The 26,204-nt window shown below is 43.6% G+C and overlaps 1 protein-coding gene across 1 annotated transcript in view; it reads left to right on the top strand.

Moving 5' to 3' along the window:
• The first annotated feature begins 1,061 nt into the window (after window positions 1-1,061).
• The window catches only part of LOC107770121 (endo-1,4-beta-xylanase 5-like), an 85,940-nt gene continuing 60,797 nt past the window's right edge, over window positions 1,062-26,204 (top strand). Inside the window, exon 1 of the mRNA XM_075218760.1 lies at window positions 1,062-1,128. Coding sequence (XP_075074861.1) covers window positions 1,062-1,128 — 67 coding nt within the window. The remainder of the gene's footprint in view (window positions 1,129-26,204) is intronic.

The following is a 26,204-nucleotide window of genomic DNA, read 5'->3' as shown; positions in this document are numbered from 1 at the left end:
GGTCTACAAGAGCAGTACCCCCACATCTGGAAGAACATCAAGGCAAGAAAATGGGAGTGCTTCATTGAGCTGCCTGATGACTATAATGAAACTCCTGTCCGTGAGTTTTATGCCTCAAAGCCTCCAGGACTGCTCACCACAAGCGCAACAGGGTTTTCTGTGACACTGTACTAGTTCAGGGGAAGAGCGTGTTCTGCAGCGATGAGACCTTCAATGAGTTTTACATCCCTGATTGGAGCCCGAGCATAGCTGAGTATGCCGCCAAATGGGTAAACCGGGAAAACGAGCGTAGTTGGATAGTTTCTGTGATAGCTAAGGGGACCCCTTCTTGGATCAATCCCTATGTACAAAATATACAAGGAGGATCTTACACGAGAGGGCAGATTTTGGCTTAGCTTTGTCACCTCTTGACTGATGCCGTCCAGAAATGAGATAGACATAAGCATTGAGAAAGCTCTTCTCATTGCATGCATTATGGCGGGAATCAAGATTGATGTGGGTAACTTTATCTTCCGAGAGCTAGGGATCCGGGCAAAGCAGACAACCACTTCACTTCCATTCCCTAGTTTGATCATAGCCCTCTATAAGGCTGTGAAAGTCCCTACCATGCCACATACTGACAAGAAAGGGAAGGCACTGAAGGATATTGATATCATGTGCATTAGTGATGTTGTTTCCCCCTAGAGGTTCAAACTCCGGCTCAAGCTGATGTAGAGCCCTCAGATTCCCAGACTCCTGTGTCTCCTCAAGCTCCAGTTGCATCCACTTCTACTTCACAGCCTGCCTCTCAGTCCACCATTGCTTAGCCTACTACTGCACTGCTAGCCGTTTTGAGGCTTGGTCTCCTAGCTCAGCATGCCAATGCTAAGGTAGACCGGCTTCTGAAGAACTTGCCCACCCTCATCAGATAGGCTTTGACTTCTATACAGTCCTTAGTGACGTCACTCCAACAACAACAAACGTTTTACGAGAATAGTCTGCAATAGCTTGAGTTAAGGGTTGAGAAGATAGAGTGAGGAGAGGTTAGCGACTTGCCAAAGCTCCAGGAGGAAGTTGCCACTATGAAGACTGAACTCCATAAAATGCAGACTTTGGAGTTCCATCTATCATCCTTCCTGCCCAAGGAAGGTGAGTAGGGAGCAGACACAGCAGCACCTGGCATGGATCTTGACTTCTCCACACTGATGATAGATGTTGCACCTCCGACTGCTGGGTCTTCCCGGCCTCCATCTCCCTCTACACATATTGATATTCCTTCTGAGGAAGAGTCCGGGCACTCTGTAGAGTCCGAGGGTGAGGAGACAGAGGAGGAGGATTCATGGTCCGAGGAGGATGATGGCCCTTAGGAGAAGGGCAAGAAGATTGTTGCCTCGACAGTTGAGGATGAAGAATAAGCAGCAATTCAGGTGGCAATAGCACATTCGCTAGCAGATATGGTCGCCCCAGCAGATCCATCGACCACTTAGCCATCAGCGGGCGAGGCTAGCAGCTCACAGGCCCCAGCTCCAGTATTAGGTCAGCCAGATGTCCTCCTCCATCAGTGGAGGTCACTGATAAGTTAGGATTTTAACATGTTTTATGCCCCTACTTGCCTATGCTTTGATCATATATTGTTACAAAATAGTCCTAAAAGGCTCACAAGTTGTGCTTGATTGCAGGTTTGATCGGCAAAGTGATGAAATGTCAAAGATCAGCTCAAAACAAAGGAGTGAAACCGGCTCAAGTATCAAAAACCAAGAAATCTAAGGAAAGAAGGCCTAGTGCGGACCGTGCAAAGTTGAATGAGGCCGCACTAGGTGGTTCAAAGAGTTAGTAAATCAGGCCAGAAGAAGCGCGGTCGCGGCACACATCTTGCGGTCCGCGGTGAAGGCTCTGCAGCCGCACTACTCGTTTGTGCGGTCCGCGGTCATGAGATTCAGAGAGATGAAAGTTTTTAAAGCCAATGCCATGCAGTCTACGGTCGTAATTTTGTGGACCGCACCTCTCTCTCTGCGGCTACGGTCCATTCTACGCGGCCGCGGAGTCCAAGTTCAGAGAAGCAAAAGTCAAAGTCAAAGAGGCCAGTGCAGCCACGGTTCATTTAGTACGGCCTGCACTGACCCCGCAGGGGCATATTTGTCCAGTTTTTCCGGCCTAATATAAATAGAACATTTTACCATTTTTTAGGGAAGAAGATATATCATACAAGGGCTGCGCTCGTGAGAACGAATTTTGTAGCCATTTTGGCACTTTTTCTTTACATTTACAATAGATTCTTGTAGTTTAATTTTAGCAATTAATTAATATGCTTAGTTCTTCATCTATTTCTTTATTTTCTTCTTCAAGCATCAGTAGCTAAACCCATCAGCTAGGGTTGTGGCTCAACCCTAGTGTGGGTAATTGATGGGTGTTGCCATCTAATGTTAGATTGACTATGGGTGTTTGCTATTTGGGTTGATTTTATGTTTTAATCTAGAATTGGTGGTTGCAAATACTGATTCAAGCTTTGTGGGTTTAACTCTTCTTGAGGAAGTGAGTCTATGACCCCAAAATTGACCCAACAAGGAATTGGAATGGACTCATGAGAAATGATAGTCCCAATTAACGGGTTAAACCTCGAGAGATTAATTACCCTACTTGAACCCTATTTACTTGATCTAATTTGCCTACCCATTTGGTCTCGAGAGAGTCAATTAGGCAAAATCACTTTCTCTACCGAGAGGTGTGAGAGTGGGTAAAATTGTGCAACGGTTATAGCATAAGCCCCAATTATGTCAATCGAACCTTAGTAACATCTACCCGTCAATTAGCCACCTAGGTAGTGTCACGACCCTAGTGTCCTTCTTCCCATTAGATACAACTTAGCAATATTCTCGTAGCATAATTTAGTGTTAATCAATAGTTTTATAAAAATAGTTATAATTTGAAAACCCAAAAATGTTTGAAGTGACATTAGGAGTACAAACACATCTCTAGGCAAGACAGATAATCCAACTCCACTACTAGCTCCCTAAGGAAATCGATTCTGACCCTCATGTTGGGTAAAAGCTATTGCGACCCGCTCTTCCTACCTTAGTGTAGCATCAAGTTGGAAGCGATCACTTTTTGGCGCCGTTGCCGGGGAGTTTACGGTGTTGACTGTCTCTTTATTTAGTCTTGTGTTTTGCTTCTCTTTCCTTTTTGTTTACTAATTCTATTTGTGTCGATCAATCAAGTACAAATGGCTCTTAATGCAAATGACCCTCTCGGCAATGTGATAGCGGGGGAGGAGGTAGAGGATCTAGAACAAGATGAGGTCTTACCTCAAGTTCCATGGAGAGGCTGAAATGCCAATATAAATGCAAATAAGAATAACAATATTCCAGACCCTCCTCCGCAACCGCTGAGAGTGGCTCCCAGAGTTTTACCAAATCAAGGATACGCCAGTGCTATTGTTCCTCCCCGATTCTGGCAGGGGAACTTTCAAATCACAAATGTTATGTTAACCTTGCTCGAGCAAAGAGGGTATTTCACGGGCGCCTCCGATCAAAATGCCTACAAGCACTTGAAGGGGTTCGTGGATACATGTTGGGGTAGCAAGCAGACAAACGTGTGTGAGGATGCGTTGAGATTGAGGCTTTTCCCATTCTCTCTTCGAGGTAAAGCATTGGATTGGTTAGAAAGGCTCCCCAATCATTCTATTACAACATGGGATAAATTGGCGGACAAATTTATCGCCAAGTTCTTTTATCCAAGTCATATGGCGGCTCTTCGGGATGAAATTCTAGCCTTCAAGCAAGAGCCAACGGAACCTTTGCACGAGATATGGGAAAGATATAGAACAATGGTGAAAGAGTGCCCTAATAACGACATGACTGAGGCTATGATTCAACAAACCTTTAATCAGGGCATCAACACCATGAATCAATGCATTGTGAACCAATTGACTGGAGGGAACTTTATGAAACTTTCTTACCAAGAGGCATGTAATGTACTTAATGAAATGGCCGACACCTCTTCGGCATGGCAAAGCCAAGCAAATGTGCCCCAAGGTGACCCCACGGTCATCCATTTGCACAAGGAAGTGCACGATCATGGCCAAGCTATTGCCGATCTTACAACAACTATGAATCAATTGGCAAGGGCGCAATTGCAACAAGTCCAAAACCCGTGCCAAGTCAATGCAATAGAAGGTGCTTCTATATTGAAAAGGAGGCAAAGAGGGCAACAACCCCAAGGTAATTGTGAACAATATGACAACAACAATGATGGTGGTGGTTATTCAAATGAGTGCTATGATGATCAAAACGAAGAGGTCCAATATGTCAATAACTACCAAGGGAATAGAGGCAACTCTTCGAATCAACAATGGCGTCCTCAAGGAAATTGGGGCAATCAACAACAAGGCGGAGGTAATTGGAATAACAACAATCAACAACAAGGTGGTGGCAATTGGAATAATAACAACCAAAACAACAATTGGGGTAATCAAAGCAACCAAGGGAATTGGAATGGTAATAACAATAATTGGGGCAACAACAACAATCAAGGCGGATGGAACAATAATAGAAACCAAGGCAACAGGGGGATGGGCTTTCAAAGGCCCATTTCCCCTATCAAGGTCCTAGTTCTTCCGGAGGTGATATGGGAAGAATTGAAAGCATGTTCGAGCAAATGATGAAAAAGAACCAAGATTCTGATGCCCAATTAGCTTCTCATAATACATCTATCCGGAACTTGGAGATGCAATTAGGCCAAATCTCTCAAGCGTTGAATACTCGTACCAAGGGTGCTCTACCAAGTGATACGGTAGTGAACCCGAAGGGTGGGAATAATAATCATGTGATGGCGGTTACAACAAGAAGTGGGAGAGTCGGTAATGTGAATGCCTCAAAGCAAAAGCAAGTTGTGGATGAAGATGTTGAGTTGGGGGATGATGATGTACCTTTGATTGTTGATGATGTGGTTAATCAAAATGTGAACAATGATGTGCGGATTGATATTGATGATGAAACCAAGGTAGAGACTCAAGATGCCACGAACCCGTCTAGGGAACACGTGATTGACATGCCCGAGCCAGTTGTACCAAAGGCCAAGGCACCTTTGCCATGCCACCTCCACCTTATCCTCAACGGTTAGCAAAGCAAAAGAGTGACAATCAATTTAAAAAGTTCATTGACATGATGAAGAGACTCACAATCAATGTGCCTTTGGTGGAGGCACTTGAGCAAATGTCGGGGTATGCTAAGTTCATGAAAGATTTGGTAACAAAGAAGAGGTCGATGGAGTGTGAAACAATTAAAATGACTCATCAAGTGAGTGCCATAGTGAATTCAATGGCACCCAAGCTTGAGGATCCCAGAGCTTTTACTATCCCTTGTACTATCGGAAGTGCGGATTTTGCCAAGGCCTTTTGTGACTTGGGGGCTAGCATAAATTTGATGTCGTACTCGGTCTTCAAGACTTTGGGAATTGGACAACCTCGACCTACCTCAATGAGACTTCAAAAATGGCGGATCGATCGATGAAACGACCTTTGGGCATAATTGATGATGTACTTGTCTGGGTAGATAAGTTTATATTGCCAGCCGACTTTGTCATATTGGATTGTGAGGTGGACTTTGAAGTGCCGATTATTCTTAGTAGACCTTTCCTAGCTACGGGAAAGGAATTGGTTGATGTTGAAGCGGGTGAGATGACTTTCCAAGTGGGGGATGAGAAGGTGGTATTCCATGTTTGCAAATCAATGAGACAACCCAATAGCACGGAGGTGTGTTCATTTGTGGATATCATCACAGCTGTGATAGTGGATGACACAAGTTCCATGATCCATGTTGAAGATCCCCTTGAGGTCGTGCTTCTTAATATGGATGCCAATGATGATGCTAGTAGAGTGGAGTGCGTGAATGCATTGCATGGTATGGTTCATATTCATATGAGCCTAAGAGGCTATCTTTGGATCTTGAAAACCGCAAAACTCTACCAAAAAAGACATCGATTGAGGAGCCACCGGTGTTGGAGTTGAAGCCACTTCCTCCACACCTCAGGTATGAATTCTTGGGTTTAAATTCTACTTTACCTGTTATTCTTTCTTCTTGCCTTACTAACATGCAGGTTGAGGCCACCTTGGCGGTTTTTCAAAAGCGGAAAAGGGCAATCGGATGGACTCTAGCTGATATTCGGGGTATAAGCCCCGCATTTTGCATGCATAAAATCATTTTGGAAGAGGATGCAAGGCCTTCCTTGGAGCATTACAAAAGACTAAATGAGGCGAAGCAAGAGGTGGTAAAGAAAGAGGTTATCAAGTGGCTAGATGCTGGGGTGGTTTATCCTATTTCTGACAGTTCGTGAACTTCTCTGGTGCAATGTGTGCCGAAGAAGGGTGGTATGACTGTGGTGACCAATAACAACAATGAGCTCATTCCCACTAGAACGATCATCGGGTGGAGAGTTTGTATGGATTACCAGAAGCTAAACAAGGTGACTAGAAAAGATCATTTCTCATTGCCATTCCTTGACCAAATGCTTGATCGTATTGCGGGATGGGCTTTCTATTGCTTTCTGGATGGTTACTCGGGGTACAATTAAATTCTAATTGCCCCAGGGGACCAAGAGAAAACCACCTTTACATGTCCTTATGGCACATTCGCTTTCTCTAGAATGCCATTTGGATTGTGTAATGCTCCGGCGACCTTCCAACGTTGCATGATGGCTATTTTCACCGACATGGTGGAGGATATCTTGGAGGTCTTCATGGATGACTTCAGCGTAGTTGGGGATTCTTTTGAGGAGTGCTTGGTAAACTTGGATAGAGTGTTGAGCTGATGTGAAGACACCAACCTTATTCTCAATTGGGAAAAGTGCTATTTTATGGTAGAAGAAGGTATAGTGTTGGGTCACAAGATCTCGAAGCGAGGAATTGAAGTTGATAAGGCCAATATTGAGGTTATTTCAAGGCTCCCTCCCCCTACTTCTGTCAAAGGGGTGAGGAGTTTCCTTGGGCACGCGGGTTTTTACCGGAGGTTCATAAAGGATTTTTCTAAAGTGGTATACCCTTTGTGCAAGTTGCTCGAGAAAGATGCAAAGTTCTTGTTTGATGAGAGTTGTATGAAAGCATTCGAGCTACTCAAGCTCAAGTTGACTTCTACCCCTATCATCACCGCACCAAATTGGAGCTTACCTTTCGAGCTCATGTGTGATGCTAGTGACGTTGCGGTTGGGGCTGTTTTGGGCCAAAGAATCAACAAGATGTTTCATCCAGTGTACTACGCAGGCAAGACCATGAATGAGGCTCAAAGAAACTATACAGTCACCGAGAAAGAATTATTGGCTATTGTGTTTGCTATGGAAAGTTTCAACCTTACCTTATGGGGCCAAAGTTATAGTGCACACCGATCATGCTACCCTTAGGTATTTGATGACCAAGAAAGACTCCAAGGCGAGATTGATGAGATGGGTGTTACTTCTTCAAGAATTTGATCTAGAAATTATTGACCAGAAAGGTAGTGAGAATCAAGTGGCGGACCACTTGTCCCATTTGGAGGAGGAGGGGAGGCCTTGTGACGGCCTTGAGATCAATGATTCATTTCCCAACGAACAACTCCTTGCGGTGTCAATGAAGGATATGCCGTGGTTTGTCGATGTTGCCAATTACCTTGTGACCGGAATAATCCCGTGTGAGCTCTCTTCTAACCAAAGGAAGAAGCTCAAGCGGGATAGTTTGGATTTCTATTGGGATGAGCCATACTTGTTCAAGATTTGCACGGATGGTGTGATTCGTAGATGTGTCCCGGAGGAAGAACAATTGAGTATCCTAGAGGCTTGTCATTCTTCACCATATGGTGGCCACCATGGTGGGGTAAGGATCGCCTTGAAGGTTCTTACTTGTGGATTCTATTGGCCCACCTTGTTCAAAGATGCAGGCAATTTGGTGAAGAGATGTGATGAGTGCCAAAGAGCGGGCGGAATTTCAAAAAGGGATGAGATGCCCCTCAATATGATTCTTGAAGTGGATATCTTTGATGTTTGGGGCATCGATTTCATGGGTCCATTTGTTAGCTCTTGTGGGAATACTTACATTCTCGTGGCAGTTGATTATGTCTCAAAGTGGGTTGAAGTCGTGGCTTTGCCTAATAATGAAGCCCGGAGTGTTGTTGCATTTCTTAAAAAGAACATCTTCACAAGGTTTGGCACTCCTTGTGCTATCATTAGTGATGGGGGGTCTCACTTTTGTAACAAGGATTTCGACACATTGCTTTCTAAGTACGGTGTCAATCATAAGGTTTCGACCACCTATCATCCTCAAGCTAGTGGCCAAGTGGAAGTCTCCAACAGATAAATTAAGAGTATCTTGTCTGAAACTGTCCATGCTAATAGGACCTATTGGTCGAAAAAGTTGGATGACTCTCTTTGGGCTTATCGGACGGCTTACAAAACTCCGATTGGTATGTCTCCGTATCGGTTAGTGTTTGGGAAAGCTTGCCATCTTCCGGTGGAATTACAGCACAAGGTCATGTGGGCCTTGAGGAAGTTGAACTTAGAATGGGATGTTGCGGCAAATCTTCGGGTTGAACAACTTAATGAGCTCGATGAATTTAGATTCCATGCCTACTCCATCTCGTCCTTGTACAAGGACAAAATGAAGTACCTTCATGACAAATATGCTCGGGGTAAGGAGTTCAAGGTTGGAGATATGGCTCTCTTGTTCAATTCCCGGTTACTTCTGTTTCCGGGTAAGCTCAAGTCAAAGTGGAGTGGGCCTTTTGAAGTTGTGTTCGTGACCCCATTTGGTGCTCTTGATCTAAGGAACAAGAATGGTGAAGTATTCAGAGTCAATGGACATCGGTCAAGCATTATCTTGGGAAATTTTATGATAGCCACGTGGTGGCACTTCTCCATCTAAAGTGATGTGCTGGTAACATGCGTCGTGCCACGACGTTAAATCAGGAGCTGCTTGGGAGGCAACCCATGTCTTTTTATTTTTGTTGTTTTCTGTGTTTTCATGGTAGTGTAGGTTTGATTTTTGAGCTAACTGATTGTGAGATGTTGCAGGGATTGAGTTGATGCAGTGCAAAATAGTGTGAAAAAAGTTGAAGAGTCTTTGAAGATTGCCAGTGCCGCCACATTTCACTTTGTGCGGTCCGCACTGGTGATGGTTAAAAGTGGTGCTCTCTGAAGTTTGCCACCGCGGCCGCATTCTATTTAGTGCGGTCCGCGGTGGACCTCCGCGGCCGCAGTCTATTTTATGCGGACCGCGGAGGTTGCCTACTAAAGCTTCATTTGAACAAACCCAGTGCGGTCCGCGGTCGGTTTTGTGCGGCCGTGCTAGTAGGTAAGGCTGGGTCCCATTTCTTTTCTATAAATAGACTGCACGGGTCACCATTTACCCTTTTCGAACTCTTAACACTCAGAGACATGAAAGTACTATTCATACCCTCTTGTGACAGTGATTCTTGCTTAAGATTGACTAATTACAATTCATCTTCTCATGTGGTAATGTTTCACTTAGTCCTTGTGCATTTACTTGATTAATTTTGTTTTATTTTATTACCATTAGCTTATAACTTCTTTTTCTTCTCATTAGTTTCTTCTTCTTTATTTAGTTGTTAGCTTAGGGTAGTTTTAAATGCTGGGTTGGGGTGCTGAATATGCATAATGGTTGGGCAAGTGAGTAAGGACAAAGTAGGTGAACTAACGTGAACAATTATGCAAAAAAAATGATGACACCCTAGCTTAGCGCCTGTTCAAAATACTCTCCGCGGCCCGCGGTCGCCTTTGTGCGGTTCGCGGTACCCTAACGCGGTCCCCATTGCCATTTTGCACGAACCGCGGTGCCCAAGTGACTAAAATTGAACCTATGCCCAGCGTGGCCGCATTGCACTTTATGCGGTCCGCGCTGGCCCACCGCGGCCGCGGTGCTACTTTTTGCTGGCCACGGTGGTTGGATTCAGAGAGATTTTTTTCAAGGCTTTGTCCCAATGCGGACCGCGGTCACTTTTGCGCGGTTCGCGGTGCCCCAAGTGCGGCCGCACTCCTATTTGTGCGAGCCGCGGTGCTCTGTTCTGCAACTGTTTCTGCAACATTTAATCTGCTATCTGCAATTCAATTTCAACACTTGTTTCACTGGCTGTGCTGATACTAACCATGTTAGATGTGTATACTTGCAGATAATGTCCAAACAAAGAGGCAAAGGCTCGAAACAACCCGGCCGAGGTAATTCCTCCCGGAGAGGGAAGCAAAGGATGGTAAAACTCACTCCCCAGGCTAGAAAAAACATAAAGGACGTGAGGAAAGCAATCAAAGCGGCTGACAGAGCCATTGACAACTCGGGGAGTGAGTACGAGCCCTCCCGGGAGATCACTTCAGATTCAATCCCTCTATACATCCCGTATCCAGAGAACGCCATACATAGAGACACTCCTCCCTCTTCCCCCAATGTTTGAGCTTCAATCAACATTTATTTTGGGTCGTCTGATGGCTCAGTGGCAGGTAGTGAGGATGAATACTTTACCTCTCCCACAGCGCCAATATCTGGAGAGGGTGCTAGAGGTGATGAGGGAGATGGGGAGTTACCTGGGGGTGGTGTGCCTCAGGTTGGGGGTGTTGACCGAACTAGAAATCCCACTATTTGGGAAGATAGATTCGTCAGCCAGGTGGCATTCCATAAGTTTAGGGAATGGTGGCAGGCACGAAAGTTGATTCTCGAAAGGAGTTTCATTGACAAATACCTTCTACCCCTACAGCCCAATATACATAGACAGTGTCGAGCTCGAGTGGGTTGGGAGTTCTTTAAAGATAATTGTGTGAAGGAGAATGAGTACATGGTCAAGGAGTTTTATAGCAATGTGGCCCACATTTTGAAGGGCACTAAGGTGACCAAAGTGCAAAACAAAAATGTGGTATTTACCGAAAAGGAACTAAATGAATACCTGGGGTTCAATGATTAAGATGAGTCCTTTACAATGAAAAGTTGGCAATGGGCAAGGAGGTTCGTTCGTGGTTAGCTTCATAGCTGGCAATCCCGGGTACGGTTCCAGAGTGGTTCCAAGTAGGGGCCAAAATACTTCGGAGAACCTTTAACTTTGAGGCTAGAGGGTGGTTGACTTTTGTGTGCAGTCAGCTCGAACCCACTACCCATGATCATACTATTTCACTTGCCCAGACTATTCTTGTTGCTTCTATCATGGCGGGATATCCTATCAACATGGGCAATGTAATGTCCTGTGTCATTTCTGTAGTGGGGGTTGAGCATGACCGGAATTACCCTTTTCCCAGCACCCTCACTATGTATTTCTGGGACCTGGAGGTGGAGAAGAGACCTTTTGACATCAAGGTCAAACCTGTGGCTCCATTTTCATGGTACAGTTTGAAGGGGTCAGACAACCCCATGGACAAAAATTACAAGCCACCTGCTTTTTCCCCAACCGGCCAGTCTGAAGAGCCGGTTGCGGTAGAGCCCTCCACTGAGCCTACCTCCACAGTTGCTGACATGCCTCCCGGACCTTCCACTACTACTAGTCCCTCTACTTCAGGTGGCCCGAGGATTCCATCTTCCCCGGCCCATCCTATCACCGCCCACCAGTTGAGCCAGACACTTCATAGCTTGAATAACTGGATAGCGACTGCTTCATCCAAGTTGTCCACCTTAACTTCTACCATTGTGGCTCAGTCGGCACTACAACCAGTGCAGGTGCCCCAGTCTATCGAGGATTCACTTAAGAAGATTCTTGCCAACTAGCAAAAGATCCTCGATTCTCAGGCCGCCTTGGCTAAGGCAGTGGATTCACATGGCAAGGCCCTGAAGGAGCTTGCCAGGGAGCACAAGAAGCTGCGCAAAACACGGGCTTCCAAGGAGTCTGTGAAGGCGCTGAGGGCAGATATTGATAGACTAAAGGTAGACCAACTGCCTTTAGACTTGTTATTTGAGGATCCAGCTACAGCAGCAGAGCCACAGCAGGAGCAAACACAACAACTTCCAAATAAGAAGAGGAAGCTCCCTAGTGCAGATGAGGCGATCATCTAGTTGGCGGACCCACCAGAGGCTTCCTCCAGTCAGTCACATGACGTTCTTGATATTCAGCCCGTACAAGTCCAGGCCCCAGTCCCAGCAGCTGAGCAGCAGGAGACCGGGAACCAGTCTGAGGTTCCCGTACATACAGAGGACCCGGGGACCACTCATGTTCCCATGCATACGGACGAGACTTAAGGAGCTCCTATATCCTTTCATCTTGATTTTTGATGCGTATTTGTTTAGTTTGCATTGGGGACAATGCCAGCTTTCATTTGTGGGGGTGCGCCCTACCTTTTATCCGGATGATTGTATATATTAATTGACTTAGTTTATATTTTTGTTGATTTTCTATTTGGTCTGTATATAACTTTACATTTAGTTACTTTTATCACACTTTTTATCTTCTCTTTGGTCTGTATATAAAGTTACATTTTTGTATATATTCATCCCCTGTTGTATATTCTAATCCCCTATTGTAAATATTCATTCTATTTTATATTTTCGTACAAGTGTTTCATTTTTAGCTTAGTAGATAGGCTCGCAGCCTTGTTGTTTCATTTTTGGCGCTTTCGATAAGCCCTTGGTTTTCTTAATGCCACAGTTCTTTCCAAGGGTGGAGTATTGTGTGAACCGAGGGGCTCTTCCCGATGATGGATGGTGTGACAACCTTCTTAAGGGTTTGAGTCTGTTTTTGATTTTTCTTTTGTTTTTAGTAGTTTATAGTTAAGGGTACCTCAAGTAAAACTTCACTTGGGCCTAACACATTTGTCTTTGATCCCATGGTCAAAGACAAGTGGTTGTGTTTAGGATGGTGAAAGTAGTGACCTTGAGACTCTTGTTTTGATCAAATAATTATCATGTGGTCTTTCGGGACTATTGTGTGCTCAATCATGTCTAAGGTTGTTGTGGGCCGTCGACTCTACGTCTTTAGCAATCCTTGAGTGTGTGTGGTGAGAAATCAAATTATGAGTCCAAGCCCCAAGCCAATGGTCTAGAACTTGCCCTGAATGTGTGTTGAGGCGAAATTTTGAGTGAAATTCGACTTGAGAAGTGATTATAGGCTCTCCTTGATCCAAATAATAGTCGAACAATTCCATAACCTACCAATGATATAATCCCTAGCTAACCCTTTTGAGCCTTAAACCTTTTTCTTTCAAGAACCAATGCTACAAGCCTATACCTGTTCTAAATTATACCCTCTCTTGGCACCCAAATTGTCCCTTGAGTAATGGCAAAAGTTTAAGTTTGGGGGGGTAGAGACAAGAAAGGAAACAAAGTGGTAAAAGGTACAAAAGCAAAAGGAAAGGAAGGCGATGAAAAAAAAGAAAAGAAAAAGACAAAAAGAAAGCCCAATGTGCAAAGAGTAAAACGGGATTCAAGAAAACAAAAGTAAAAAAAGGTGTGGAAAAAGTAGAAAAAGGAGAAATGCTTTGAATTGCATAAGAAAGAGTGACAATGTGTCTCTCTAACCCCTTGAAAAGAAGTGAAATACTCAAAGAGGTAAAGAGAATTGTGCCAAAATGAATCAAAAGAAGTGCTTAAGGGAAGATGGAACCCATATAGACCAACAACTTTTCCTACCCTAAACCAAAAGCCTTTACATTGACTCCACAAAATCCCTATATGATCTTGAGTTGAATGACGCTCGCATTAGTGGATACTTACATGAGGGTCAAGCATATGGTACTTAGAGCCGAACTTGTGACCTTCCTTGAGAGAGACGAGTGAATTCCATTAACCATGGTTTGTGTGCTTATACTCTAAAAGGTGAGCTTTTGCTTAGGGAGAGTTGAGGATGTGTGAGTTTGTGTTCCACAGCGACCGAAGTAATTGAGAGAGTTCTTTGATGTAATGAGTCAATTCTTGATGCTCTTGTGTCACACTTGATCCATAGTTTTTCAAAGTTTAAATTTTGTTAATGATCTATTCGTATTGAGCGCAATTGTTAGTCCCAATTGATGCTTGTTGAGGTTACTCTAAGACAGCTGGAATTACTTGGATTTTCCTTTAAGGGGTGGGTCTTATTTTGTTTGCTTGAGGACAAGCAAATGTTTAAGTTTGGGGGAGTTGATAAGTTAGGATTTTAACATGTTTTATACCCCTACTTGCCTATGCTTCGATCATATATTGTTACAAAATAGTCCTAAAAGGCTCACAAGTTGTGCTTGATTGCAGGTTTGATCGAGAAAGTGACGAAATGTCAAATATCGGCTCAAAAACAAAGGAGTGAAACCTGCTCAAGTATCAAAAACCAAGAAATCTAAGGAAAGAAGGCCCAGTGCGGACTGCGCAAAGTTGAATGCGGCCACACTAGGTGGTTCAGAGAGTTGGTAAATCGGGCCAGAAGAAGTGCAGCCGCGGTACACATCTCGCGGTCCGCGGTGAAGGCTTCGCGGCCTCACTACTCGTTTGTGTGGTCTGCGGTCATGAGATTCAGAGAGATGAAAGTTTTTAAAGCCAATGCCAAGCGGTCCGCGGTCGTGATTTTGCGGACCGTGCCATCTCCCTCCACGGGCGCGGTCCATTGTACGCGGGCCGCGGAGTCCAAGTTCAGAGAAGCAAAAGTCAAAGTCAAATAGCCCAGTGCGGCCGCGGTTCATTTAGTACGGCCCGCACTGACCACATAGGGGCATTTTTGTCCAGTTTTTCCGGCCTAGTATAAATAGAACATTTTACCATTTTTTAGGGAAGGAGATATATCAGACAAGGGTTGCGCTCGTGAGAACGAATTTTGTAGCCATTTTGGCACTTTTGCTTTACATTTACAATAGATTCTTGTAGTTTAATTTTAGCAATTAATTAATATGCTTAGTTCTTCATCTATTTCTTTATTTTCTTCTTCAAGCATCAGTAGATAAACCCATCAGCTAGGGTTGTGGCTCAACCCTAGTGTGGGTAATTGATGGGTGTTGCCATCTAATGTTAGATTGACTATGGGTGTTTGCTATTTGGGTTGATTTTATGTTTTAATCTAGAATTGGTGGTTGCAAATACTGATTCAAGCTTTGTGGGTTTAACTCTTCTTGAGGAAGTGAGTCTATGACCCCAAAATTGACCCAACAAGGAATTGGAATGGACTCATGAGAAATGATAGTCCCAATTAATGGGTTAAACCTCGAGAGATTAATTACCCTACTTGAACCCTATTTACTTGATCTAATTTGCCTACTCATTTGGTCTCGAGAGAGTCAATTGGGCAAAGTCACTTTCTCTACCGAGAGGTGTGAGAGTGGGTAAAATTGTGCAACGGTTATAGCATAAGCCCCAATTATGTCAATCAAACCTTAGTAACATCTACCCGTCAATTAGCCACCTAGGTAGTGTCACGACCCTAGTGCCCTTCTTCCCATTAGATACAACTTAGCAATATTCTCGTAGCATAATTTAGTGTTAATCAATAGTTTTATAAAAATAGTTATAATTCAAAAACCCAAAAATGTTTGAAGTGATATTAGGAGTACAAACACATCTCTAGGCTAGACAGACAATCCAACTCCACTACTAGCTCCCTGAGGAAATCGATCCTGACCCTCATATCAGGTTAAAGCTACTGCGACTCGCTCTTCCTACCTTAGTGTAGCGTCTAGTTTGCAGCGATCAGTCGCTCCTCAGGTCGTGATCTCATCGGTCCCAGGTTCAGCATCAGAGGGTGACCCCACCATCACTCAGTCGGCTTCCGACTCCCATAGCGCTTAGTGCGCCTCAGGGAGCCCCTAAACTCTGTTTACATTCTTATGCAATGGGGACAATGCATGCTTTTTAGTTGGGGGTGGTAGCCTTGTATATATTTTTTTGAAATTGGCAACTGTTGTACTTGTTTATGTTTTTGTGCTATATAAGCAAACTTCTGTATTTATTTGTGTTTTGTGATTCTGTATATACGGTGTTTTGTGGTTTTAGTACATGAGTTATCCTTGTGTATAAAAAACAAAAACAAACAAGTAGATAGTTGCATGTCCATCTCTAGTAATTAGCAATGAATTTCCCTTGGTTTTTCTTCGTCGGGTTCTTTTCCAAGGGTGTAATAGTAGAACCAGGATAGTAGAATGAAGCATATTGACCGGTTTGGTGTAATTATCTAGTTTCAAGAATGTGTGTCTGTATATAGCCTATACCCTTCCATTAATATAAAAATAAGAGATATCAACTGTGTGAACTTAAGGCTCGCTCTGTGACTCTATGTCTACCTAGAGTTATACCTGTATATATGATGAAAGCTTTGAGTTGCAAGTGTTGACTCGAGGGCTTCAAATTATGTGAGCCAAATAGTTCATGTGCCATGTGTGTGAGTCTTTGTGTAAATAATTCTTGTGTTTACTTCTGCCATATAGAACTTGCTCGGTTGGCTTTTCGATGCTAATAATAATTACATTTGGTTAGAGAAATGACCTTATGTTGTCTTTGTGATTTTTGGAAAACTAGTTAGCCTCTCAAGCCACCCATTGTATAGATAGTATCACTAGTCACCCCATTTGAGCCTTTAACCTTTTCTTTGGCTACCTCATTACAAACCTTTTCCCTTTTTGTAAAATAATTCCCTCTTTTGAACCTGTCCCTCCTTGAACATTGAGAATAAGGCTAAAAGCCTAAGTTGGGGGTGTGGTGTCAAGCCGGAAATTGACAAGGTTGTGCAGTGAGTGTAGAAAAGTGTACATCAAAATGTGAAACTACTCAAGCTCCAAAAGCAAAAATTAAAAAAAAATAAAAAGAGAAAAGAAAAAAATGGGAGTTGTGAGTATATATACATAAGGAGTCTTGAAGAGAATAAAAGAGGTAGTTGAGGTGGCTCAATATTGGAAAAGTAGAAGCTAATGAAAGCTATGTGGTTTGAAAATAAGCAAAGAGCAACAAGAAAGAAAAATGTGAGTAGTGTTCAAGGAGGGTGTAGTCACTTGTACCCAAATGCTTATCCGGCCCTTCCCTAAACCTATATTACAATCTTAAAAAGGACCTATGGGATCTCCAGCCGATCATTCTTAGAATAAAGCGATGAATTAAAATAAGGGCAAAACTATGGTGTGGTATGTTGTAACACTTGAAACTCTTTTTGAGAGTGAGTGTATTTGTGAATTCGTCCCTTTTTGTTGTCATTGTAAATATTGTGAGTTTGGGACTTTCTTTCTAGTGAGGGCACATAAATTGTGAGGTTGGACAAAAATTGAGTTTTTGAGTCAAATGTAAGTGCACTCAGCTGAGGGTAACATTTTGTCAAATTGGTCGAGGCTCAAAGTTTCACAAGTTGATTAGTTTCTTTGTAAATATTGATGGTTCAGGAAGGGTAAAACAATCAAAAATGCATGCTTGTAGTACTGACAACGAACAGCGTCCACGGTCACTTTTGTTTCATATCTTTTTAGATGGAGTCTAGAATAGGATAGTTTCGTTTTAGTTACTTGAGGACAAGCAAGAGTTTAAGTTGGGGGTGTTGATGTGTTGGAGAATTTCGGCACATTTAATACAAATTGCTTAGATTTTAGCTTATTTTAGATGCAATTATCTTTTATGCTTATGTAATCTTAGTGTTTTTGCAGTGCATGAGGTTTACGGACTTAAGAGCATGGAAATAGAATCAAATAGCCACAAAAAGACAAGAAAATAGCAAAATGCATTGCAAATGTGGATATGCGATCGTAAATCTAACATGCGGATCGCAGAATGCTCAAGAAGGTGTTTGCGAGAAATGCAGTCTAGTCTGCAATCGCATAACCTATTTGCGAGCCACATAATGGACCGCAAACCCGTCATGAAGGTTGCTGAAGATGGAAAATGCGACACGAAATGTGATCGCATATCTACAATGCGGACCGCAAAACGTGAATGTGATGAAGGCCTAGAAACTAGGGTTTGAAGATGCGATGGCTATGTCAAGAATGCGGACCGCATGTCTGTTATACGACAGATATGCGGTCGCATATTTAACCGAAAAGGGTATTTTTGTCCAAATTTTGTCCCGAGTTTTGACCTACTATAAATAGATTTATTGTAGTTTTGTGGGGGCAGCTTGTCTGATTTTGGAGCTACAATACAAGGCTTTATTGTTTCTCTCTTTTGGAAGCTTTTGGGTCAAGAATCTTGCACTTTGTAAGCTTTATGGCATTAACTATTCTCATCCTTTTGTATTCTAGTATGTGTAGCTAACTTTAAATACTAAGGTTGTGGACCCTAAATGGGTGTTATGTTAATGGGTGTTTAACATTGAATATATGTATAATGGTTGGTTGATATTTATTTACTTCTCGTTCTTCATTTATTGTTAGTGGTTGCAAACATTAACAAGTGTCATTAAATTCTTACTTTGCTTGGGAAAGTGGGTTAGAATTTGGTAGAAGTAAATATCAAAGACTCAAGGCTTTAAATCTTGTTTAATCGAATCGCTTAGGAATAAGTGAGTTTTATTTGGTAGAGATTGATTGTTCTTAATTGCAACTCTTTTATATTTGGAAAAATCATAAAGAGGAAATACTACTCAACTATTGGAAAATATTGGGTAGTCATTTAGAAATCATTTGCATATCAAAAGAACCTTCAATTAGAAATATATCATATTAACACCGATAGCATTACACTTCATTGAAGGGGACACAACCTTGGTTTCTTTAATCAAATTATTTACATTCTCAACATTACAACTAGCTATTTCTTCAAACCAAAATCATTTTATACTCTTATTACCGTTAACCGAATAGAATTACGACTTTAGTCAAGTAACACATTATTTGAGTAACCTTTTCACACCTATTCCCTGTGGGATTCAACCCCAACCTTATTGGGTTATTATATTTGACACCGACCGCCTTACACTATTTAATAAAGTGTAATTTGAGCGTATCAAGGGCCTCCTGAAGACCCGGAATCACAATGGGCACAGCTGGAGCTGCTGGAGCATCCACAACTGGGACCAGATCGTGAACTGGGGCAGCTGGTGGACCTGCAGGTGCTGCCCTAGCTGTTGTGTGGGCTACACCCCTGCCTCTACCACGGCCTCGACCGCGTCCTAGGCCTCTAGTGGCCACAGCTGGTGGTCATCCATCCTGACCGGTAGCACATTTCCTCACCATCTGTGAGAGAATAGAATAATAAAAGTTTAGTACTCGGATCAACAAAATTGCACGACAAGAATTTCAAGAATATGAAGTTTCCTAAAGGTTCTGCAGCCTCCCAAGGATAAATATAGATATCTATGTACCGATCCGCGAGACTCTACTAAACCTGCTCACAACTCGTGAGACCTATGTAACCTAGGCTCTGATACCAACTTGTCACGACCCTAAATCCGGACCCGGTCGTGATGGCCCTATTGTAAAACAAGGCCAGCTGACACAAACCCCCAATACCAATTAACAGCTATATATTTCATAATTAGGTCATTAATAAGTGATAAATTCCAAAATAAAGTGAAATAGAACAAGTGCGGAAACAAACACAACCTGACATCGGGGGTCACTAGTCATAAGCATCTAAACATTTATCTAATAGTATGAAAGAGACTAGGTAGTCTATTACAGAACTAATACAAAGGAAAGTAAGATAAGAGGGAGAAGCACTGGGCTGCGAACGTCGAGCAGCTACCTAGTCGTGACGACCCAAACAGTCATCTCATGAGTTACCGCTCTGTTTCCCCCATTTCTGCTTCTTATTTCTTTGTTTATTGGTTCTATGTGTGATCGGGTTGGTTGGCTCGGGTTCGAAAAGGTTTTGAGAAGGTTTGAGACACTTAGTCTCTTTTGAGGAAACTTAAGTTGGAAAAGTCAATCGGATGTTGACTTATATGTTAGAGGGCTCGGATATGAGTTTTGATGGTTCGGATAGCTTCGGGAGGTGATTTGAGACTTAGGAGCGTGATCGGAATGTATTTTGGAGGCCCGGAGTTGATTTAGGCTTGAATTGGCGAAATTGGATTTTTGGCGTTTTCTTGTTGATATGCGAGATTTTGATATAGGGGTCGGAATGGAATTTCAAGAGCTGCATTAGCACCGTTGTGTAATTTGGGATGTGTGCAAAACTTCAGGTCATTTGGACGTGGTTTGGTTGGGTTTTTAATCAAAAGCGGAATCCGAAAGATTTTGGAATCTTAGGCTTGAATTTGATGTGATTTTGGTGTTTTAATGTTGTTTTGAGCGTTCCGAAGGTTGGAACGAGTTTGAATAAGGTTATGGGATATGTTTATGCATTTGGTTGAGATCCTGGGGGCCTCGGGGTGATTTCGGGTGGTTGGCGTAAAGAATGGAAATAGGAATTGGCAGCTGAAGTGTTGGAGCTGCTATCATAACCGCATCTGCGATTGGGAGGCCGCAGGTGCGACCCCCGTAGATGCGGAAAGGAGTCGCAGAAGCAAAAATGACCAAGGAGAGCTGGAACCGCAGAAGCGGTCAAGGAGCTACACCTGCGATGGCGCAGGTGCGGACTATGCATCACAGATTCGGAGTTTGGCATTTAAGTGGATTGCGCAGAAGCGCACCTGGGACCGCAGGTACGGGTCTGCAGGTGCGAGCTTGTGGCCGCAGAAGTGGTCTAGCTGGGGCAAAACATATAAATTGTTTCCTTCGCAATTTTTGAGCTATTCCACCATTTCTAAGTCGATTTTTGGAGCTTTTGGGCGATTTGAAGAAGGATTTCAAGGGGGTTTCATTGAGGTAAGGATTTTGGACCTAAAACTCATTTTTATGGTATTATTTCACAGATTAGAGCTGTAATTAATGGAATTTAAGGGTAAATATTGGGGAAAACTAGGGCTAGGTATTGGAGACCTAGACTTGAGGATTTGATGGGCCATTTGTGGTCGGATTTTGAGACTTTTGATATGTATGAACTCGTGGGGATATAAGGAATCTATTGATGTAAAATTTATCAAATTTCGAGATGTGGGCCCGGGGGTCAGGTTTAGGAAATTTCGGGATTTATGTTGAAATTTGATTAATTTTGCATGGGCTTCGTTTCCTTAGCATATTTTGACGTCGTGATTCTGATTTTAGATAGATTTGACTCGAGTGAAGGCCGATTCGAGGGGCAAAGGCGTCGCGGGCTAGAGTTCGGATCGGATTGAGGTGAGTAATGATTTTAAATGTTGTTCTGGGGGTATGAAACCCTGGAGTGCACATCGTGGTGGTATATTGAGGTGACGCACATGCTAGATGACAAGCGTGGGGTCGTGCACTGTTGGGGATTATGACTTCGTCCATCCCGAATGATTGTTTTACCGCATATTTGACACAAAACTGTTTGCTATCATCATGTTTGGGGCTGAATGCCATATTTGAGCCTCGTGCCAACTATTTGAACCCTTAGGGGATTTTTACTAATATTTCCTCACAGTTTTGACCTTATACTTGTACTCGGTCATGTTATATTCTACTGTTTTCATAACTTGGCCATGTTTACTCTGCTTTAACACTTAAAATGATATTTTAAATGTTATTTTGGGCTGAGCATCATGTTTTATTGTGGCTTGTGAGATTCTGACTGAGAAAGGCCGAGGTCCTATGTTGTGAGAAAACACTGATTATGTTTATGAGGCCGAGGGCCTGAGATTTTTACGCCACGAGGTGGCTTGTTGATATGAGGCCGAGAGCCTATATGATTATGCCACGAGATGGCTTGATATTATGCTTGGGTTGTAAGGGGCCCCTCCAGGAGTCTGCACACCCCCAGTGAGCTCGGGTACCTATTGTGATATGAGATATAGCCCGAAAGGCTGGTTATTGTTCCATATGTTTCCCGAGGTCTGATCCTATTGGTATTGTTCCCGAGGGGCATTTCTTTATGTGTTTACCTTTTCTAGTTGCATGTCTTTTACTTACTTAACTGTTTAAAAAGGCATTTTAAGAATCTTAAAGTGAACTAAAGTGACTTTGCATATTTTCACTATTTCATTAATTTTAGTGGCTTTTACTGCTTCCTTATAGACTGTGACCTTCATTACGTGATTTCTTATTTCTCAGTCTTCATTTATTATTATTACTCACTGAGTTGGAGTACTCACTTTACTCCTTGCACCCCGTGTGTAGATTCAGGCGCTTCAGGTCCTACTGGCGAGGGTTGAGAGATTCTAGCAGATTTTGGAGTTCACGAGGTAGCTGCTCGGCGTTCGCAGCCCCGTGCTTCTCCCCCTATCTCATTTATTTTCTCTTGTTAGTGATTCTATAGTAGTTGTGTAGACTCTTCAGACTTGTAGTATATTGATAGATGCTCATAACTGATGCTACCCTGATGTCGAGCTGTGTTGGTTTTATTTTCGCAAATTGTACTGTTTCACTGCTTATTTTGGGATTTTATCATGATTAAGACTTAATACTTATTACTTAAATTGCTTAAAATGAATTGGAAATGTGTCAGCTAGCCTTGTCTTCATGAGAGGTGCCATCACGACCGGGTCCGGGTTTAGGATCGTGACAAGTTGGTATCAGATCCTAGGTTACATAGGTCTCACGAGTCATGAGCAGGTTTAGTAGAGTCTCACAGATCGATACGGAGACGTCTCTATTTATCCTCGAGAGGCTGCAGAACCTTTAAGAAAAGCTTTACATTCTTAAAATTCTTGTAGTGCGAATTTGTTGATCAGAGCGCTATCTGTTATTCTATTCTCTCACAGATGGTGAGGACACGCGCTACCGGTCAGTATGGACGACAACCAGTACTACCAGCAGTGGACACTAGAGGCCGAGGACGCGGTCGTGGTCGCAGTAGGGGCAGGGGCGTGGCCCGCACATTAGCTAGGGTAGCATATGCAGATCCACCAGCCGTCCTAGTCTTGGATCAGGTCCCAGTTGTGGACGCTCCAGTAGCACCAACTCAGGCACCAACTGTGCCCATTGTGATTCCGGGTCTTCAGGAGGCCTTGGCTTATATTCTATCAGTTTGCACTGGCCTTGCTCAAGAGGACTTAGTTACTACAGTTGCAGCTATTTCATAGGCCGGGGAGGCACTCAAACTCCCGCCGCTTGCACACCTGAGCAGGTCGTGCAGGGACTTAAGACACCGGGGGCACATCCAGCCCAGCCGGTTACAGCTGCTCAAGACTATGTAGTTCCTGCCATGCCAGAGGACGAGCAACGTAGGTTGGAGATGTTTGGTAGACTTTAGCCTCTAACTTTCAGTGGTGCAGAGGGTGAGGATGTCCAGGGTTTCTAGGATAAGCGTCAGAGGGTGCTTCGTACAGTAGGTATTCTGGAGACCAGCGATTGGCTTTGACTACTTATCAGTTTTCTAGAGCTGCCTTCACTTGGTGGGAGGCTTTTGAGAGGCGTAGGCCTATTGGTGCAACACCCCTTACCTGGCAGCAGTTTTCCGTTCTCTTTCTGGAGAAGTATGTGCCACAGTCTCACAGAGAGGAGCTGCGTAGGCAGTTTGAGTGGTTGCATCAAGGAGAGATGACTGTGATGCAGTATGAGATAAGGTTCTCTGAGTTAGCTCGCCATGCGATTTAGTTGGTTCCGATAGATAGAGAGAGGATTTGGAGGTTTGTTGATGGCCTCACTTATCAACTTCGTATTCTCATGACCAGAGAGAGGGTGACTAGTGCTACATTTGAGGAGGTTATGGACATTGCTTATGAGATTGAGTCAGTTCGTCGCCAGGAGCGAGACGAGAGGGATGCCAAGAGGCCTCGAGGATCTGGTAGTTATGGTGGTGCTCCTTCGAGAGGTCAGTTTTAGCACGGCAGAGGCCATCCATTCAGGCATGCTCAGCCAGCTCGCCCTAGTTATTGTGGGGCGTCATCGGGTTATGGTTCTCATAGTTCTTATCTAGGCCAATCATCACTTAGTGCCCTTCCAGCTCAGAGTTCGTCCCGTGCTCCATCAGTTTAGGGCTCTTCTATGCCAGGTGCATCAGCTAGTCATTCCGGTGAAAGGGGCTCCCTTCAGTCCCTGTCTCCAGCACCCGAGAGTTGCTATAAGTGTAGAGAGATGGGTCATATGTGGAGGCAGTGTCCTCGTCGTCTTACGGGTTTATCTCAGCAGAGGAGTCAGTCATCGGCTTCAACATTAGTTACTTCACCACCACCCGCCAACCGGGTAAGGGTGGAGGTCAGTCAGCTAGGGGTCGCCCTAGAGGGGAGGTCGATCAGGTGGCGGTCAGGACAGTTTCTATGTAGTTCCAGCTAGACCTGATGTTATTACTTCTGATGCTGTTATTACATGTATTATCTCAGTCTGCCACAGAGATGCTTCTGTATTATTTTATCCCTTTCAACATTTTCTTATGTGTTATCATACTTTGCCCATTATTTGGATACGCCCCGTGAGTCGCTTGTTTCACCTGTTCATGTATCTACTCTGGTGGGCGATACTGTTGTTGTAGACCGTGTGTATTGGTCGTGTGTGGTGACTATTGGGGGTCTGGAGACTCGAATGGATCTATTGTTGTTATGTATGGTAGACTTCGATGTTATTTTGAGCATGGATTGACTATCTCCATGTCGTGCTATTCTAGACTGTCATGCTAAGATAGTCACATTGGCTATGCCAGGTGTGCCACGGATTGAGTGGCGAGGTGTGACTGATTATGTTCATTGTTGGGTAATCTCATTCTTGAAGACCTAGCTTATGGTTTGGAAGGGTTGTCTTTCGTATCTAGCCTTTGTGAAGGATGTCAGTGCAGGGACTCCCAGTATTTATTATGTTCCAGTTGTGAGGGATTTTCCCTATGTGTTTCCTGCAGACCTGTCGGGCATGCCACTGAACAGGGATATTGATTTTGGTATTGACCTAGTGCTGGGCACTCAGCCCATTTCTATTCTGTCGTATCGTATGGCACCAGCGGAGTTGAAGGAGTTAAAGGAGCAGCTTCAGGAACTCCTTGATAAGGGGTTCATTCGGCCTAATTTGCCACTTGGGGTGCACCGGTTCTATTTGTAAAGAAGAAGGATGGCACTATGAGGATGTGCATTGATTATAGGTAGTTGAACAAAGTAAAAGTTAAGAACAAGTATCCTTTGCCTCGTATTGATGATTTGTTCGACCAGCTTCAAGGAGCAAGAGTGTTACTCCAAGATTGATCTCCATTCAGGTAATCACCAGTTGATGATCATGGACTCGGATATTCTTAAGACGGCTTTCAAGACCCAATATGATCATTATGAGTTCTTGGTGATGTCTTTTGGGCTGACCAATGCCCCAACATCATTCATGCATTTGATGAATAGCGTGTCCCGGCCTTATCTCGACTCGTTTGTCATAGTCTTTATTGATGATATTCTGGTGTATTCGCATAGTTAGGAGGAGCACGCAGAGCATTTAAGAGTTGTGTTGCAGAGATTGAGGGAGGAGACGCTTTATGCAAAATTCTCAAAGTGTGAGTTTTGGCTCAATTTAGTGGCTTTCTTGGGGCATGTGGTGTCTAGTGAGGGTATTCAGGTTGATCCGAAAAAGTAAGAGGCGGTTCAGAGTTGGCCCAAATCGTCCTCAGCCATAGAGATTCGCAGCTTTCTTGGTTTGGCAGGCTATTATAATCGATTTGTTTAGGGGTTCTCATCTATTGCATTGCCCTTGACCAAATTTACTTAGAAGGGTGCTTCATTTGTATGGTCGGATGGGTGTGAAGAGAGCTTTCAGAAGCTCAAGACAGCCTTGACCACATCTCCAGTGTTAGTTTTGTCATCAGCTTCAGGTTCATATACCGTGTATTGTGATGCTTTGAGAGTTGGTATTGGGTGTGTATTGATGCAGGATAGTAGAGTTATTGTTTATGCTTCTCGTCAGTTGAAGCCCCATGAGAAGAACTATCCCATTTATGATTTGGAGTTGGCTTCCATTGTGCACGCGTTGAAGATTTGGAGGCATTATTTGTATGGTGAGTCTTGTGAGGTGTTTACTGATCATTGTAGCCTCCAGCACTTGTTCAAGTAGAAGGATATCAATTTGAGGCAGCGGAGGTGGTTGGAGTTGCTAAAGGATGGTGATATTACTATCTTGTACCATCCGGGGAAGGCCAATATGGTGGCCGATGCTTTGAGCCAAAAGGCAGTAAGTATGGGGAGTTTGGCATATATTCCAGTTGAGGAGAGACTTTTGTAGTTGATGTTAGGCCTTAGCCAATCGGTTCGTAAGGTTAGATATTTTAGAGCCTAGTCGGGTGTTGGCTTGTGTGGTTTCTCAGTCTTCCTTATATGATCGCATCAGAGAGCCCCAGTATGATGATCCTCATTTGCTTGTCCTTAAGGACAGAGTTCAGCATGATGATGCTAGAGATGTGACCATTGGTGATGATAGGGTGTTGAGGATGTAGGGCCAGATATGTG

Source organism: Nicotiana tabacum, chromosome 7 (genome assembly GCF_000715075.1).
Source record: "Nicotiana tabacum cultivar K326 chromosome 7, ASM71507v2, whole genome shotgun sequence".
NCBI classification, from domain to species: Eukaryota; Viridiplantae; Streptophyta; class Magnoliopsida; order Solanales; family Solanaceae; genus Nicotiana; species Nicotiana tabacum.
The sequence above is the reverse complement of the archived record's forward strand: the minus strand, read 5'-3'. Positions and strand labels throughout refer to the sequence as shown.